This window comes from Emys orbicularis, chromosome 2 (assembly GCF_028017835.1).
Source record: "Emys orbicularis isolate rEmyOrb1 chromosome 2, rEmyOrb1.hap1, whole genome shotgun sequence".
NCBI lineage: Eukaryota > Metazoa > Chordata > Testudines > Emydidae > Emys > Emys orbicularis.
In genome coordinates, this window is record NC_088684.1 from 18040801 (window position 1) to 18057164 (window position 16364).

At 42.1% G+C, this 16364-nt stretch overlaps 1 protein-coding gene across 1 annotated transcript in view; it reads left to right on the plus strand.

The window, feature by feature from the left end:
- Nucleotides 1-16364, plus strand: part of ADCY8 (adenylate cyclase 8) — a 187671-nt gene that overhangs the window by 137781 nt on the left and 33526 nt on the right. Inside the window, exons 9-10 of the mRNA XM_065398532.1 lie at nt 1108-1208; nt 13805-14006. Of these exons, the coding sequence (XP_065254604.1) occupies nt 1108-1208; nt 13805-14006 (303 nt within the window). The remainder of the gene's footprint in view (nt 1-1107; nt 1209-13804; nt 14007-16364) is intronic.

Here is a 16364-nt window from a genome sequence, read left to right on the forward strand (position 1 = left end):
GCTCTGCAGGCACCAGCGCAGAAGCAAAGATGGTAATACCATACCATGCCCTCCTTACTTCTGTGCTGCTGCTGGCTACGGCTCTGCCTTCGGAGCTGGGATCCCAGCCAGCAGCCACCACTCTCCAGCTGCCCAGCTCTGAAGGCAGCACCACCACCAGCAGCAGCGCAGAAGTAAGGGTAGCATTTCCACAATCACCCCTACAATAACCTTGTGACCCCTCCCCACACACACACACACACACAACTTCTTTTTGGGTCAGGATCCCTACAATTACAACACTGTGAAATTTCAGATTTAAATAGCTGAAATCATGACATTTACGATTTTTAAAATCCCATGACCGTGAAATCGACCAAAATGGACGTGAATTTGGTAGGGCCCTAGATATAAACATATAGACTGACCTTTACATTACACTCTGTGATCCCTTCCCATCACAAAGTGGTCTCTTGCCATGTTTTGGAGAAGTCAGAATAAGTAGGGGCAGTGGAACTCGGGAGCGGAGGGGAGGGGCTCACTGCCGCTGAAAGTTGAGTATTTTAAAAGGAAAACATAATGACCTTGATCCTGCAAACACTTACGCACATGTGTAACTTTATCTATGTGTGCAGCCCCTGTTGACTTTGGTGCACATCTTCCATTTCTTTTTAATAAGAGTCCCCAATTAAAACTTTGTATCCAAACACTGCCGAATTGTGTGGTATTAGAGATCTAGATCTGAATTTACTGCTTGGACTTCCCTGTCAGTACTATGTTTTTTCTAGCTACACCTAGGTATTTTGCATCATATTCATCCCCATGGTACCTGTGTCCTCACCCCATCTTTTGCTTTTAATGCATGGAATTTAGACAAAAAGGCAACCATGTAAAAACACTTTTTATTATAAAGCAAAAGGGTTGGGGTTTGCTCCCCTTGTGAGAGGGGTTTATTGGCTCATTCATGACATGATGATTTTCTTTCTTTTTTAAAAACACCACCACAATATGCTGATTAATGTACCCGATCCTCTTTTTAATTTCCCAGAAACGTCAACGAATGTCACTCTTTACAAAACTGACACGTGAGCCGAACGTTAATTCATTCTTCTTTATTTTTTATTCCAGTATTCTCAAATGAGGGATGAAGTGTTCAAATCAAACTTGGTGTGTGCATTCATTGTCCTTGTATTTATCACCGCAATCCAAAGTTTACTTCCTTCTACAAGGTAAAGACAAAGAGACCTCATTACAATTCTAAAAGGCATTACGGGGAAAGCACAGGATTAGGGCCAGTGTTTTCCGACAATGAAAACAGAATAAGTTTGGATTTTCAAAGCTGTATATTTTCAGAAATTTTGGAAATGCAGGATATTAATACAAAAATACTTGTATCGACAAACATGAGCAATATAATCAGCCTTGCATCTGAAGAAGTGAGGTTCTTACCCACGAAAGCTTATGCTCCCAATACTTCTGTTAGTCTTAAAGGTGCCACAGGACCCTCTGTTGCTTTCTATGAGCAATATATAATCCTTTACAGCACAAAAATGTGGGGCACTGAGGGCTAGTGCCAGCTGTGCAGGGGAGGTGAGCAGGGTGGAAGCAAGGTGGATGCTTTCGAGAGCAGATACGAGTGCCATCCACTCTGCAGCATGGCAAGGGAGCCCAGCACCCCCCTGCCAAGTCCTCTGCCCGCCCAGGGGAAACTCCGCCACAGTTTTGCTGAGCCCAGGCCTCTGTGAGACGAGGAGATGATATCAGCGAGTCTCAATAGCCAGCCTCTGCCCTGTGCCCTCAGGGTGAGTCTGGTGTCACCGGGCAGAAATCAGGGGCGAGGGATGTGACCCTGTGTGCCCCGCCCACCCTCTGAACAGCGATTCTGGAAGTTCAGAGTAATTCTGGAAATGAAGTGTCATTTCAGAAAAAAACATGGTAATAGCAGCAATTTCACGGAAAACACTGGCCTTACCCAGGATGATACTATTTCTAGAATTTCCTTCATTTATGTAACATAAATCAAGCAACTTGATTCTAAAGTTCCTAAGAAAAGTTTGGAAATATTAATGCATGTTTTTTTTTCTTGTAACATATTTCTTGTAACATAATTTTGTATCGTGCTGTCTTCAAGACCTAGCACCACTCCTGTCTTCTCACTATGACAGGGAGAGAATTGAAATCCACAAGGCCTGCTGTGTCTGTATCATTCTATCAGTTTTAAGTGGACCGTACCATTGAAATGAATGGGGAGTTTGACTTTAAAAAATTAGCATAATATGGCCTCATGTTTCTACAGATCATCTAAAAAATGCTCATGGTGAATGGGTACAATTTCTTATTAGTAAATAATTATTGGTAGGTTAGTAACTGGTTAAAAAGTGCTTTTGTTTCTACATTCCATCACAGCACATAAGTATGTCTTAGTAAGTTGCGTAATTATACTTTATAAATGGTATGATGTGATGTATAATTATCCTGTCAGGAACCATCTTATACTGTCAAGAAGGATGGAGTAAATGACCTAGTAGGTCTTTTCCCGCTCTGATTTTTCTGGGCTTCATGGAGTGCTGAGTGCTCTTAACTCCCGCTGAAGTCAATAGGAGTTGCGGATGATCAGTAACTTGAATGACTAGGCCATCTGTATTGCATGAGGGAACTTCATGTAACATAACCAAATGTGTCAGACTCTCATTTTTGTCCAGCATCTCCTGCCATTGAATGCAGCATTTTTCTAAGCATTGTGCACCCATTTGTCTATCTACATGCCACAGCCAGGTTGAGCATCTACTGCTCTACAATACAAAAACTCTAGGATTTTAACTTCCCCAAAAGTCACACAGCTCAGTCTCCTATGAGGTGAATGGTGCTGCTACTACAGAACGGGATGCACAAAGCACGTAATTCTCAGACAGCTGCTAGCCACACAAATGAACTTGACCACCTGTAGGATAACTTTGAAACCATAGCAACCTTACAAGCGCTAAGGACTTAAACTGATTTGTGCTTTTAATAAGTATTAAAAGTACCTGTAGCCTAGGACAAGTGCTTTTTAATTCATTTATCAGTGAAAATTTTTAAAAATACATGATCTTAAGCATGCCTTTATATTATGGTGATGGGCACAGTATAATGTATAGTAATTTGCCTAAACTCCCACAAAATTTAGAATTCTAACGGATCAAAAACACCCCTTATTTTTTTATTTTACAGGAATCACAAACCCAACCACCAATGGTTTGCAAAATGTCCCCCCTTTTGCTCATTTTTACCAGTTTATAATCTCCAGTTTCTTATCTTCAGTTCTTTAGAAATAATCTACTCTGAGTATCGTAAAGCGAGGTGGATATTGGGAACATGAGATGTTCTACACACTGAGTCCCAGGGCACCCGTGAATGTAACGGGGTATTTCCCAGCTCTGATATTTAGCTTGTTGGTGCTTCTGATGTACTGCACTGCTGCCAATGGTATTGCAAAATCTATCTGTGTTTTTTAAAGTCCTTCTTTTTCCAATACATTAATCTACCATGTCTAGACTGCTTGATTTTCTCCTGGTTGCTCGTATGCAATAGGATTGACAGAGCTTGTTTATGGAGCCTACTTTTCATAGGAGATTTTTGCTCCTTAATCACTTCTGCCACAGTAACAAAATATGATGTACTCTCTAGTTGCATGGATTCCTTTCTGCTAATACTCACAACCCCACCCAGTGCTATATATGACATAGTCTTCTTCCCTGCAGCTTTTTTGCTTTCCCTCTGGTTTCTCTTCTTACTCAGTACTGTGCTACAGGGCAAGTTTCTGCTCTCAGGAGTTGAAAGATCCCTCTCAAAGTTAATGAAGATGGATGTTTACTTATACCACTTTTTCTTATTTGTAAAGTCCGTATATTTTGTTTTGAAAACAAAATCTCATTCTTTACAAAGCATACAAAATAATAATACTATTTGCTAAATAATCATGTACAACCCTGCAATAACAAGTAGGTCTGTTAGAACAAGAGAGGAAAATATTTAGGTGAGGAAACAGATCTGGGCGTTGTATTTCTAGCACAGCATTTCAGCCCATGCTGAACTTTAAGCATGTGAGTAATCTCATCGTGTTCAGCAAAACACTTCATGTTTTTGACTTCAGCGGGATTTAGGCACATGCTTAAGTGGTGTGTTGAATATGGAATAGGATTCCAGGCATGCTTAAAGTTGAGTAACTGCGTAAAAGTATTACTGAGCTGGAGCTCTGGTGAATTATTGGAAACAATAACAGGAGTACTTGTGGCACCTTAGAGACTAACAAATTTATTAGAGCATAAGCTTTCGTGGGCTACAACCCACTTCTTCGGATGCATATCTGAGAGCTCATTCTTAATCTTTCCCTGTTTGTTGTATAGGATGCTGATCAGGTGGTTTCGCAGTTTCTTTGAGAGTGTGTGACACAGTCTCTCAGCATAGTCTGTGTGATATGTAGATTGTAATGGATTTTTTACCTTTAGTCCTTTTGGTATGATGTCCATCTGCTTGCATTTGGAAAGGAAGATGATGTCTGTCTGTATCTGTACGAGTTTTTTCATGAAGTTGATGGATTTCCACTCCATACGGCTAAATGCAGTGCCTTGCATAATGACAGGTTTCAGAGTAGCAGCCGTGTTAGTCTGTATCCGCAAAAATAACAGGAGTACTTGTGGCACCTTAGAGACTAACAAATTTATTAGAGCATAAGCTTTCGTGGGCTACAACCCACTTCTTCATCCGATGAAGAAGTGGGTTGTAGCCCACGAAAGCTTATGCTCTAATAAATTTGTTAGTCTCTAAGGTGCCACAAGTACTTCTGTTATTTTTGCGGATACAGACTAACACGGCTGCTACTCTGAAACCTATTGGAAACAAGTGAAGGGAAGCATTATTTAAATGATAATGAGAAATACTTTACTCAGCATCTTTACTAACACTCTCAGATATGCTGTATGCACTCATGATAGAGAAGGAAACTCTTTGTTCCATTCTCATATCTGGTGTGTACGGAAGCATTGGCAATCACCTTCGGCACCCCCTTGTGGCAAAACTGGATGACAGAGCAAGCCTGCCTCAGTTTCCCTCCTCTGCTGGACCCCTTGCTATCTCGCCCGCTTATTGGTCCTTCATCATGACCTCAGCCCTTTGGCTGAGTCATTGGTAGTCCTTTCTCCTTTCAGGGTGCTGAAGAGTCCAATATCTCAGGAGGCCAGTTGCCCTAGATGAGGGAGTATAGTCCCTAGCCTCTTTGAATGTGACCTGTTGGCTCAAGGCCTTAATGAACTCTCCTGTTGGGTTAGTAGGGGAACCCAGACTTCCACCCTCTGGGTTCCAAGCCAGGAACTCTGTATAAGGTGGTTGGTGCCAATTTCTCCCAACCCTTCACAGTTTCCCTGTCCTGCTTCCTACCATGCTCCTCCTACTGACCATTCCTCTGGTTCACAACCTACGGTCCTCTTCTCCAGAGGATTTCCTGTATGGCTTCTCCCTGGTCTGTTACTGAGAGCCCCTGCTCTCAGCGATTCCACTGGGCAAAACTCCAGATCATCCTTATGGTTTCCCTCCTGAAAGCAGGAGTCCCCAACCCCCGTTCTCTTTCTGGAGTTGGGGTTGTGGTTTAGGTGGATAATAACTCCCTCTTTTGGACAGGAGTTCCCTCAGCCCACTTTCTGGAGCTGTGCTCGTGATTTAGGCCAGCTCCACCGCTTTAGCTTGGAGGTCTCAACAAACCTTGGGGGCAGTGAGTTCTTGAGAGTGTGTTTGTTTGTTTGCTGGCTTGTTTTCCATTTGTTTTTCAGTTTGCAAAGTCTGGTAGGGGGCAGTGTGTTGTGAAAGAAGCTGAATCTTTCATTACAGCTGAACCTTGATTAAGGGGCGGGGTTTCCTTAGGCATCAGGCCTATAAAGGCAACTAAGTCAGTGTTTTTCAACCTTTTTTTGGGCAAAGGCACACTTGTTTCATGAAAAAAATCACGAGGCACACCACCATTAGAAAATGTTAAAAAATTTAACTCTGTGCCTATATTGACTATATATAAAGTAATTCTCTTGAATAGGAATCAAATAAACACAAAGAAAGTATTTTATAATTACTTTATTATGAAATAGTAAGTAAACAGAAATATGAAAAATTATAAAATACTTTATTCAGTGCGCAACCTGGGCCTGTTTGGCTGAACACAAAGCTGATATTCTGAGCTATTTATAGTCCTTAACATCAGTGGTGGGATTCAAAAATTTTAGTAACCAGTTCCGACATTCAAGCATGGTTTAATATTTTTTTCCCACGGCACACCAGGCAACATCTCGCGGCACACTAGTGTGCCGCGGAACAGTGGTTGAAAAACACTGAACTAAGTGACCAGCCAGCATCACAGGAGCCAGCAAACTGAGCTGAAAACAGGGAAGTTTGGGGGATTGTGGGTGTGGTGTGGGTGGCTTTTTTCCTTCTTTTTGACAGGAGTTAAGGAGGGAAGGTTATGAGAGATACAAAGACCCAATGAATGGAAGAGGCAGTGAAGATGACCGGATGTGGAAGCTGCGGGATGAATATTCTGGAGAGGATACCTGAAAGGTGTTTCATTTCTATGAAATGCTGCCTGATAGATCTGATGGAAGAGAAGACCCGAGGTTTGGAGATGCATCTAGACATTCTGGTTGAATTTAGAAGGGGATTTGAGTGAATGATGGAGGAAGGAGAAAGGAGGCTGAGGAGAAAACTCAAGACTTGCAGATGCAAACTGGACAAGAGTACTGTGAGGGTAGACTTCTGTCAGCAACTGAGCCATGGGCTGTTTTGCCCAGTGGTTGGAGCAAGACCCTACCAGTTGGAGCTGAATCCAGATGGGGAGGATGCAGTCAAGTATCATAGCTGGGAGTCAGAGACAAAAGCCTAATCTGAAGGGTTAACTGGAATCAGAGTTGGAAGGTGTAGCAGAAGTTTTAGCTGGGGGTCAGAAACCAAATCCGAAGCCAAAGGGTTAACTGGAGTTGCAGTAAGACGGTGGAATTGAGTGTCTGAGCTGGGAGTCAGAGGTCAGGAAGGAGCTGAGGGTTGGAGCAGGAGCAGGGACAGGCTGGATCAGAAGTGGAAGCAAGACTAGAGATAGTGGAGGCAGGTACAGGACCAAGCACAGTTGCAGGCGAGGAATGCACTGAGCAGCCACTGGACTGCTGCTGTTATTGAGCTTAAATATCAGCCTGCTGACGCCTTCAACCAGTCAGGTGGGACAGTCAATGAGACAGCTTCTGTCAGAGCCAGCTCTGCTCATTGGATTGCTAGGAGACTGGCCCTACTGCACATTAAGACCCTGACAACTTCGGGATGAAGAAAGTGAGGAATAGAGGGACCTGAGGAACAGGTTTGCTGAGTTGGAAAATGAAGGGGTGCAGCAGGCAGTAAAGGAAGGTGGGAGGGCAAGAAAGAAGAGAAGAGCAGTTAGTCCTACAAGAAGAAGGAAAGAGATAATACAGATAATGCAGAGTTTGGAGCCCCAGGAGGCTAGAGGATGATGCACAGAAGATTGAAAGCGAGAACAAAAGACAAGAAAACTTGCAGCCAGAAAATAACAGAAGGGGGAAGGCCGGAGAATCACATCAACAACAGGAAGAGGTAGTTTCTACGTGATGGGGGACTCCTTGCTAAGAACAGACAGGTCTGTTACCAGAGCTGATCCGGTGAACAGACAGGGGTGCTGTCTGCCAGGAGCTAAGACACAGGATGTGGACCTAAGGCCGAAGAGGATTCTCATTGGAGTGGGAAGGAATCGACTGACTGTCCTTCATGTGAGAGCAAATGATACTGTTCGATTCTCACTGGAACACATCAAGGAAGACTACGCCAGGCTGGGGAAGACACTAAAAAAAATGGAGACTCCGGTGATCTTCAGAGGGATTCTATGGGTCCCTAGAGGAGAAGAGTGAAGGTGAGCCAAGATTATGATGGTCAACATATGGCTCAAGCAGTGGTGCTATAAGGAGGTTTTCAGGAGGTTTGACCACTGGGAGGCATTCCTGGACAGAGGTCTGGGATGGACTCCACCTGAGTAGGAAGGGTAATAGACTTCTTGGATGGCAAAACTAATTAAAAGAGCTTTAAACTAGGAATTCTGGGGAGATGATTGGGAGATGCTCATGTAACCTCCATGCCTGATTCTAAAATTGAGTGGGAGGAAATTCAAGTAAAAGAGGATACAGTAAGGAAGAAAGGAACAAGAGGGCAGGAGAATGGACAACAAGTGGAAAGATAGTACCAGTACCACTGACAGTAACAGTCAGGTAGGTGATACTAGCAGTAAAATGACTGTACCTAATCTAGTGAGGAATCTAGGCAAGGCCAAACAGAAAAAAAACTAAGATGTCTGTGCACCAATTCAAGGAGCCGGAGTAACAAAATGTAGGAACTAGAACTACTGGTGCAGGAAGTGAAACCGGATATTATAGGGATAACCAAAACGTGGTGGACTAGTAGTCGTGACTGGTATACAGATATTGAAGGGCATATGCTGTTCAGAAAAGACAGAAATAAAGGGAAAGGTGGTGGAGTAGCATTGTATATTAATGACAAGATAGACTATAAAGAAATTAGAAGTGATGGAATGGATAAAACAGAGTGAACTGTCAGTCCAGAGGGAGATTATGAGTGAAGTTCCTCAAGGATTTGTCTTGGGACCAATCTTTTTCAACATTTTCATTAATGACCATGACACAAAAAGTGGGAGCCTGTTAATAAATGCCAATACAGAGGTAGACCGGAATATCATACAAGAAGATATGGATGACCTTGAAAACTGAAGTAATAGAAATGGGATGAAAGTTAATAGTGCGAAGTGCTAGGTCATGCACTTAGGGTCTAACAATAAGAATTCTTGCTATACGCTTGGAATTTATCAGTTGGAATCAACAATGGGGGAGAAAGAATTGGATGTATTGGTTGATCACAGGATGACTATGAGCCACCAATGTGATGCAACCATGAAAAAGGCTAACTTCAGTCTCAGAATGAATCGGGTTTTTTTTAGCCTGGCAGCTCAAGCCCCATGAGTCTGAATCAGTTGACCCGGACTCTGAGACTCAGTGTCATGGGTCTTTTTTGCTGTGTAGGCATAACCTTATGTTCGGTCTGGTATCTTGGTGCCTGATCATACTCCCATTAAAGTTAAAGGAAAGACTCCAATTGACTTCATTAGGAGTTGGAGCATGCTAGGTCCCTGGGGAATCGATAGAGTACACCCCAGAGACACCATGTGTTTCCCTACAGATGACATATTACTCATTTTCAGGCTGATATAGGACTGGAATGGTGTAGCTCCAAAGGGGATCTCAGTCAGTTTCCCTTGGACAGAAAGGAACTCACTGCAGCATAATGCATGTGAGTGTGGGTGTAGCCTGGGGTTAATGTAGTGTCCTCTGGAGTTGGGTCCTGGATACCTGAGAACAATATTTTATTGACAGGATTTTTCCCCCGGGCTCTGAGACTCTGTCACAGGCCGTTTTTTGCACAAAGCTGAACCATTCAAATATTTACCTAGACCACCATCTAAATGCATGTTACTTGCTCAGCTGACCCGTATGTTCTGTTATGTAAACTCCTAGTCAGACACTCTTATCTAGTTTTAAAAGGTCTTTTTTTTTTTCACCTGATATGCACTTTACAATGGACTTAATGAACCCTGGAGACTGAACTACTTTCCATCCTCAGTGGTGGTCCCCCCATGTCAGGGATGAGTACATGTGTGTGGCACTGTAGCAAAAGCTGCACGGCTGGTGCTCTGTGGATAAACAGATGTCTTCAGTCTCGAGCATCTCTCTCCCTCTTCCTGGTGTTTGGGCCATTCGCCTATCCAGGCAGAGTATCTCTGGGCAGCATCTACTGATTCCTTGGACTCCTGCTTGGAGCAGTGGGTATTATCCAGGTTCTCTGCTCAGTGTCCACCTCTGAATTCCTCATATTGACCCTACAGTTTGTACATCGTCTCTGTTTTCTCGGTTTTTGTCTCCCACAATCTGTTGATTTCTGGGTTCTGCGGCTTCTCCCTCACCTGGCTTTTGTTGTTTTGGTGAACTCCACTCACTAGTTCCTAGTTATCAAATAGGCTAGTACCTATCTCCTTCACTAAGTTCACATAAAAAATTCCAGTGCAGGGGAAAATAGGTGTTTAGAATGGAAACACTGGCATGAGAATAAAAATAGTAGTGACCATTATTCACAGATCTAAGTAATAATAATAATAATCACAATTAATAATATGCCATAATAAAAACCACCAGAAAGGCTGTCAGGCAAAGTAACTCTGTTGCTAGTCTTATTTCAGTTCACTAGATCAGAACTTTTTTTCCTGAAATCATCCAATCATCCAAAACAGTTTGTAAAATAACTTTCCCATATCAAAAGCTACCCTCTTGCTTGCTTATGTTGAGGGTCACTGCAAATAATCACTGTTGACCAAAAGTTATTAAATTGTAACAAAGCATAGTTAGCTGTCTAGGCACATTTCATCAGAAGTATCTTTATTTTTATTGTCTGTAACATCTCTATTTTATGAAATCCTATTCTTTCTGAGAATCCCAACTGCTACCTGCACTAAAGTAAATTATTCTGAAATGGTTGCCTGCCAGTTCAAAGTCTTACACCAGGTTTACACTTCAGAGATTATCGCATGAATTTTAATAGAAGGTGTCAGACAAGGATGAATAATGTTGGAAGCTGTGCATTATTTCATCCTATCTAAGTAAAACAATTGTCCCATAAATACCATTTTTCAGAATGATTAAAACTGCATCAGAAATTGTACAAATAACAAATTTAAGACTCAACTGAGTTTAACTAGTGTATAATATCTCCTTATCAGCAAACTATAGCTAAATTATTACATTGAAAATGAAAATATTTCTATAAAAGGTAAATGGATAGTAAATATAAGTTAACGTTAATAATAGACATGATTAAGGTTCTCTGCTTGGCTCTATTTCATTTTGGGTACGTGTAGCGTGCTTATTATTTACATCTATTTCTGCTGTTGATTATTTGCTCACCCTGGTTTATGTCCTTAGGTTTTTTCACAACATACATTTCCTTTTGAATATCAGCAAGCATTTTAGTTTAGTCTGTTTTCCAGGACACTTCTCATTCTCAACATGCCAAGGCCTTGGTTAAGAAGTACGCACTTTTCTTACATAGATATCGCTATTTATTTACGGGCTATTATGTAAAAATATTTTTAACTATTCGAGGCACCTGTAAGCAGGGCCAGTGCTAAGCTATTTCAGGGCCCCATGAAGAGTTTTAGGTTTCAGGCCTCTTCCAGCTCCCTCCTCCTATGATTTTCTTACATCAGCACAATTGGGCTGCCTCCTATCTGCAAATCCTCCACCTCCTAGTCTAGGGTGAATCCCCACTTAGCCACTTTGTAATTGCAAAAGACCCAAACCACAAATCGGAGTTTGCAATTCAGAACTTTCTCTGTATAGGCCACATCTGAACACCAAATCCAAACACCCCCAAATCTGGGAAATTTTGGATTTGGATTTAATGCCCCCAAGTGACGGAGTCTGCAGATGAGAGGTGGAGGGTGGCTTCACTTAAACAGCTGACAAAGAGCAAGTGTAAAGTTAAGCTATTGCCTCCCACACGACCCCCTTCCATGCAACCTTAACACTGCCCTCTTTGAGCAATGCCCAAACCTGACCCTGGTGACATGGTAGCAACCATAGTACCCCTCCATATACTGAGCACAGAGAGGGACAGGGTTCATGAGCACTGCAATGGAAACTGTCACAACCTTCTCTTCAATAAGGCAAAAGTCACATTTAGGACAGGCTTAGCGACCACGTTGTAACTACACCTGACCTACACTCGGCCACTTCACTTACTCCACACAAATTCCCCCAGACTGTGTTACTTCACTCTTGCCCTAAGGTTTCTCTCTGGGATGTTACTTTCACTTAGGGTGGCCAGGTTTCCGGTTTTCAACTGGAAAGTCCAGTCAAAAAGGGGACCTGATGGTGTCCAGTCAGATCTACTGAGCAGACACCCAAAGTCCAGTTACTGCAGGGGGGAAGAGGTGAGGCGCCGAGTCATCACCTGGGCCAGCCCCTACTCAGCCAGGGCCACCTCCTACCTGCATGGGGCAGCAGAGTCCCTCATGACCCACACAGGGAGGGAGGAGAGGGGAGAAGCAGTGAGCAAGGGAGGAAGGGGGAAAGAGGAGCGAATGGGGGTGGGGTATTAGCTGGAATATAATTACACAAATATCTAGTGCCTAGTACACTAGCAACAAATTTGCCAAGTTCACATACTGGACAGTGAACTTGTAAGCATCTGCTTTAATACATGGCCTGACTTTGCTTCAGATCTCAGATTTTGCACCAGGCCCAGCGCTCCAAGCCCTCTCTACTACAGGAGGCTTTCCCCTAATGGAATTACTGGCGTGTCAGAGGTTTATATTTAGCCACACTCCATGTTGTGGAAGGGCATGAGGCAGCAACAGGCAACCTTAGTTCTGTGTTAATGAAGATTTTTGGCCATCAATACCAGTTTAACTCCACTGATTTCAATGCAGTTTCGCCTGATTTACACAGGTTTCATTGAGATAACAATCTAGCCCAAAGAGTGAAAAAGATAAAGGAAGACAGAAATTGGTACTAATATGGCATATAGACTCTAAGAACTTGATCCTGCAAAGTGCTGCGCATTTTGGCCCAGATTCAGCAAAACACTTTAGCACCTGCTTAACTGTAAGCATATGAGCAGTCCCATTAATTTCAAGTCCCATACCTAAGCCAGAGAAACTAAACAATTCAGAAGAAGGTATCAAAAATGGAACTGGAAAGGAGCTATAGGTCTTTATGCATGTGAGTATAACAATATTTATTATATCACAGGCTGTGGGGTGGGATGTGTATGTGGCAGTACTTGATTAAGGACCAGACTAGAGAGCAATACATGGAGAATATGCCAGAGGGCACTTTTTAGTTAACCTTGCTCTACTAAATCCAATGTAAGGATCACTGAGCACAGTTTCATGTACTCTGTATTTTGAAGGGCTTCTATGAAAACAAGTGATTGATTATTATGATTGTTAAAATTCCATATGGTGTTTAACTGCTATGGTCTTGGGCATAATATTAAAATGTAGATACAGACAACAAGGTAAGTCTTACCTTTCTGTCAATGCTGTGGCCTGTGTCATGCAGAAAGTCAGACTAGATGATCACAATGGTCCCTTCTCACCTTAAAATCTACCACGCTATAAGTGCTAGATTTTTAAGACACCTGTGCATAGCTCTATATGCCAAAAAACATTGTTTTAAACTGTCTACAGCTAAACCAGCCTAGTTGTATAACTACTAGCTTATACATGAATAGAGCTGGGATCCTAGAGCATGAGTAGATTGGCTTTGAAAGCATCTTGAAAGAGAAGCACTGAGGCCTGAAAAGAAGGATATTTCTACCACTCGAACACCCAATGCGTAGAGAGATATTGGTAGTAATTTCAGTGGAATGTTGCCTTGACAGCAGTTGCTTAGCAAGCTGGGATAATAAAATAAGTGAAGTAATGGTCAGCCATATGGAATATAAACAATTCTTTGTATTCACTGGGATGTCCACAGCATATATGATGTTTCTTGGGGCTAATTGTACCAGTCATTAGAACAACTGATTTTAAGAGAAAAAAACAATGGAAAAGGAAGGGAAAATGTGTTGTGATCTAACTAGTATTTATTTCCTAATGCTAACTAGCTGTTTACTAGTCTGTTTTTTTAATACTAAGTGGTATTGTTTTAATATTTTGTTGGGTTTTCTTTTTTTTTCCCTGCAGGATGATGCCAATGGTCATTCAGTTTTCCATTCTGATTATGCTGCACTCCACTCTTGTTCTAATCACCACTGCAGAGGATTATAAATGTTTACCCCTAGTGCTACGGAAAACTTGCTGCTGGATTAATGAGACCTATTTGGCCAGGAATGTGATCATTTTTGCATCCATTATGATTAACTTTCTGGGAGCCATCATAAATATTGTAAGCATCAGAGGGACTAAGGGAGGGTGGTACATGTATACCGGAAAAGCTTTTTTATGAATTATTAAATCATATCATTCTTCCTGTTATTCTTCTTGCTAACTAATGTGGTAATGAGCCACCCATTATTTAAATATAAAAGACAAAGCTGAAGCGCTTCAGGAAATTCAATCAGTTGTTTAAAATATGGTTTTCTAAAATGCATAATTATTTCTCCCTTATGAGGATTATCTATTTTAAAATCCCATCTGCTGCTTTCTGCTCAACATGTCCCGTGCTTTGCAAACCATTTATGGTCTACTGCTGTGATGATGTGGTTTCTTAAGAACTAATATTCCAAATAATGATCACAAATAAAAGGAAACAGGATTCTCATCTGTTGCAACTCTGTTGTAAATTAGATTTCTAAGCAATGCTATTGACTGATAACGTAAGAAAACACCATTGCATTACCAGTGGAAGAATGGATCAAATGTGGGGTAGTCCAGTGGTTAGAGTAAGAGACAAGAAGTCAGGAGTCCTAGTTTCAGTTCCTAACTTGGCTATTTATTCAATGTGTGACCTTTGGTGAGTCACTTAGCTTATCTCTCTGTCAGTGTACCAATCTGTAAAGTAAGCAATCAATGTTTGTAAAGCATTTGTGCTTAGATACTAAGTGTTAGTGCTTTGATTGTGTGGTGACGAGCCCTATAGAAAAGGGCCCTGTGTAACTGAAAAATACAAGTGTGCGCAGACTATCTGAAGGTCATCAGAGGCACCAGCAACCTTCAGATAAATGGGTCAGATAATCAGGTCAGTCAGTCCAACCAGCATTGAAGTCTGCGCTCAGGGTGAGCTAGGCTGACCAGATGTCCTGTTTTTAAAGGGACAATCCCATTTTTGGGGACTTTTTCTTATATAGGCGCCTATTACTCCCCCCCCCCGTCCCGTTTTTTCACAGTTGCTATCTGATCACCCTAGGGTGAGCTGAAATCTCACTGTGTGAATATAATATGTTCATCATTCTCTCCACTTCTAAAGTACCTTTTGACCAAGGATCTTGAAGTGCTTTACCTGCTTGATTTTACTATTTGTATCTTTATAACTCCTGCCAGACAAAGACCTGAAAGCTCTTTCCAAAAATATGACTAATTAAGCCACCATATGATAGGCACATGTTATTATTTCCCCCTATTTTGATAGATGGGGAAACGTTGCCACAATGAGGTGAAATGACAAAGGCTTGCGTGCTGAAGTCAAACCTCTGACTATGAATAACCAAGAATTTAATTTAGGGCTTGTGTATATGAACAGTTAGTGCATAGCAACCTGGGATGTAAATCCAGCCTGCAGCACGCTAACAGTCCATGCGGGCCCTGTTGCCATGCACTTAAAGTTCCCTAGTGCACTTTAATCTACTCCTGTTTCATAGCAGGGTAGATCAAAGCACACTATGAAACTTTTAGAGCGCAGCAGCTGATTCCACTTGGCAGTGAATGTGTGGCAGGCTACAGCGAGGTAAATTCACACCCCAGCTTGCCACACGCTCACTTTTCATAGAAACAAACCCTTATGCATGTCACCATTGTGGTTTGACCGTCCTGTGTTCTGCTGTTGTCATTCCACTGTGATTGACAGATGGTTACTGGTGTGCGATGACTTCCTTCCAATTTCTTTGTGATATCATGTAGCCAGTGGTAGGAAGGATAGTGGCAGGAAGAAGAATGTGACCACTGATTCTTACCATTATAGATGAAGTCCCCATTGTCTTCAGTAGGGCCAAGATTTCATGCATGGTATTTAGATTATTACCAGGAGAATGGTGCAATATAATCTTATATGACTTCTGCTTCTAAAATGGGCAAATAGATGATAGTTGTGTTACCATTGTACCAATAGTTAGTACGGTTGTGATAAACATTTCTAGCTAGTGTATTGCTGTTGCTTCATATTTGGCCTGATATATACTCGTTCATTAGCCCATTCGTTTATAAGCCGACCCCCCAAAATGGATAGGTAAAAATAGCAAAAACTGTATGACCCTTTCATAAGCTGACCCTTTATTTCAGGGGTTGGAAAACTTTGGCTCCCAGCCATCAGGGTAAGCCGCTGGCAGGTCAGGACGTTTTGTTTACTTGGAGTGTCTGCAGGCATGGAGCCCCTCAGCTCCCTGTGGCCGCGGTTCACCGTTCCCAGCCAATGGGAGCTGCGGGAAGTGGCATTTATAAGCCGACCCCCACTCTTTGATGCATCACTTTTTTACCAAAAATATTCAGCTAATGAATGAGTATATACGGTATACAAAATTTCACAGGGGTATTGCAGCATGCCCATGAGTTGTGTCTGGTTGATCCTAGTACTTACTATTGAATTGCACCT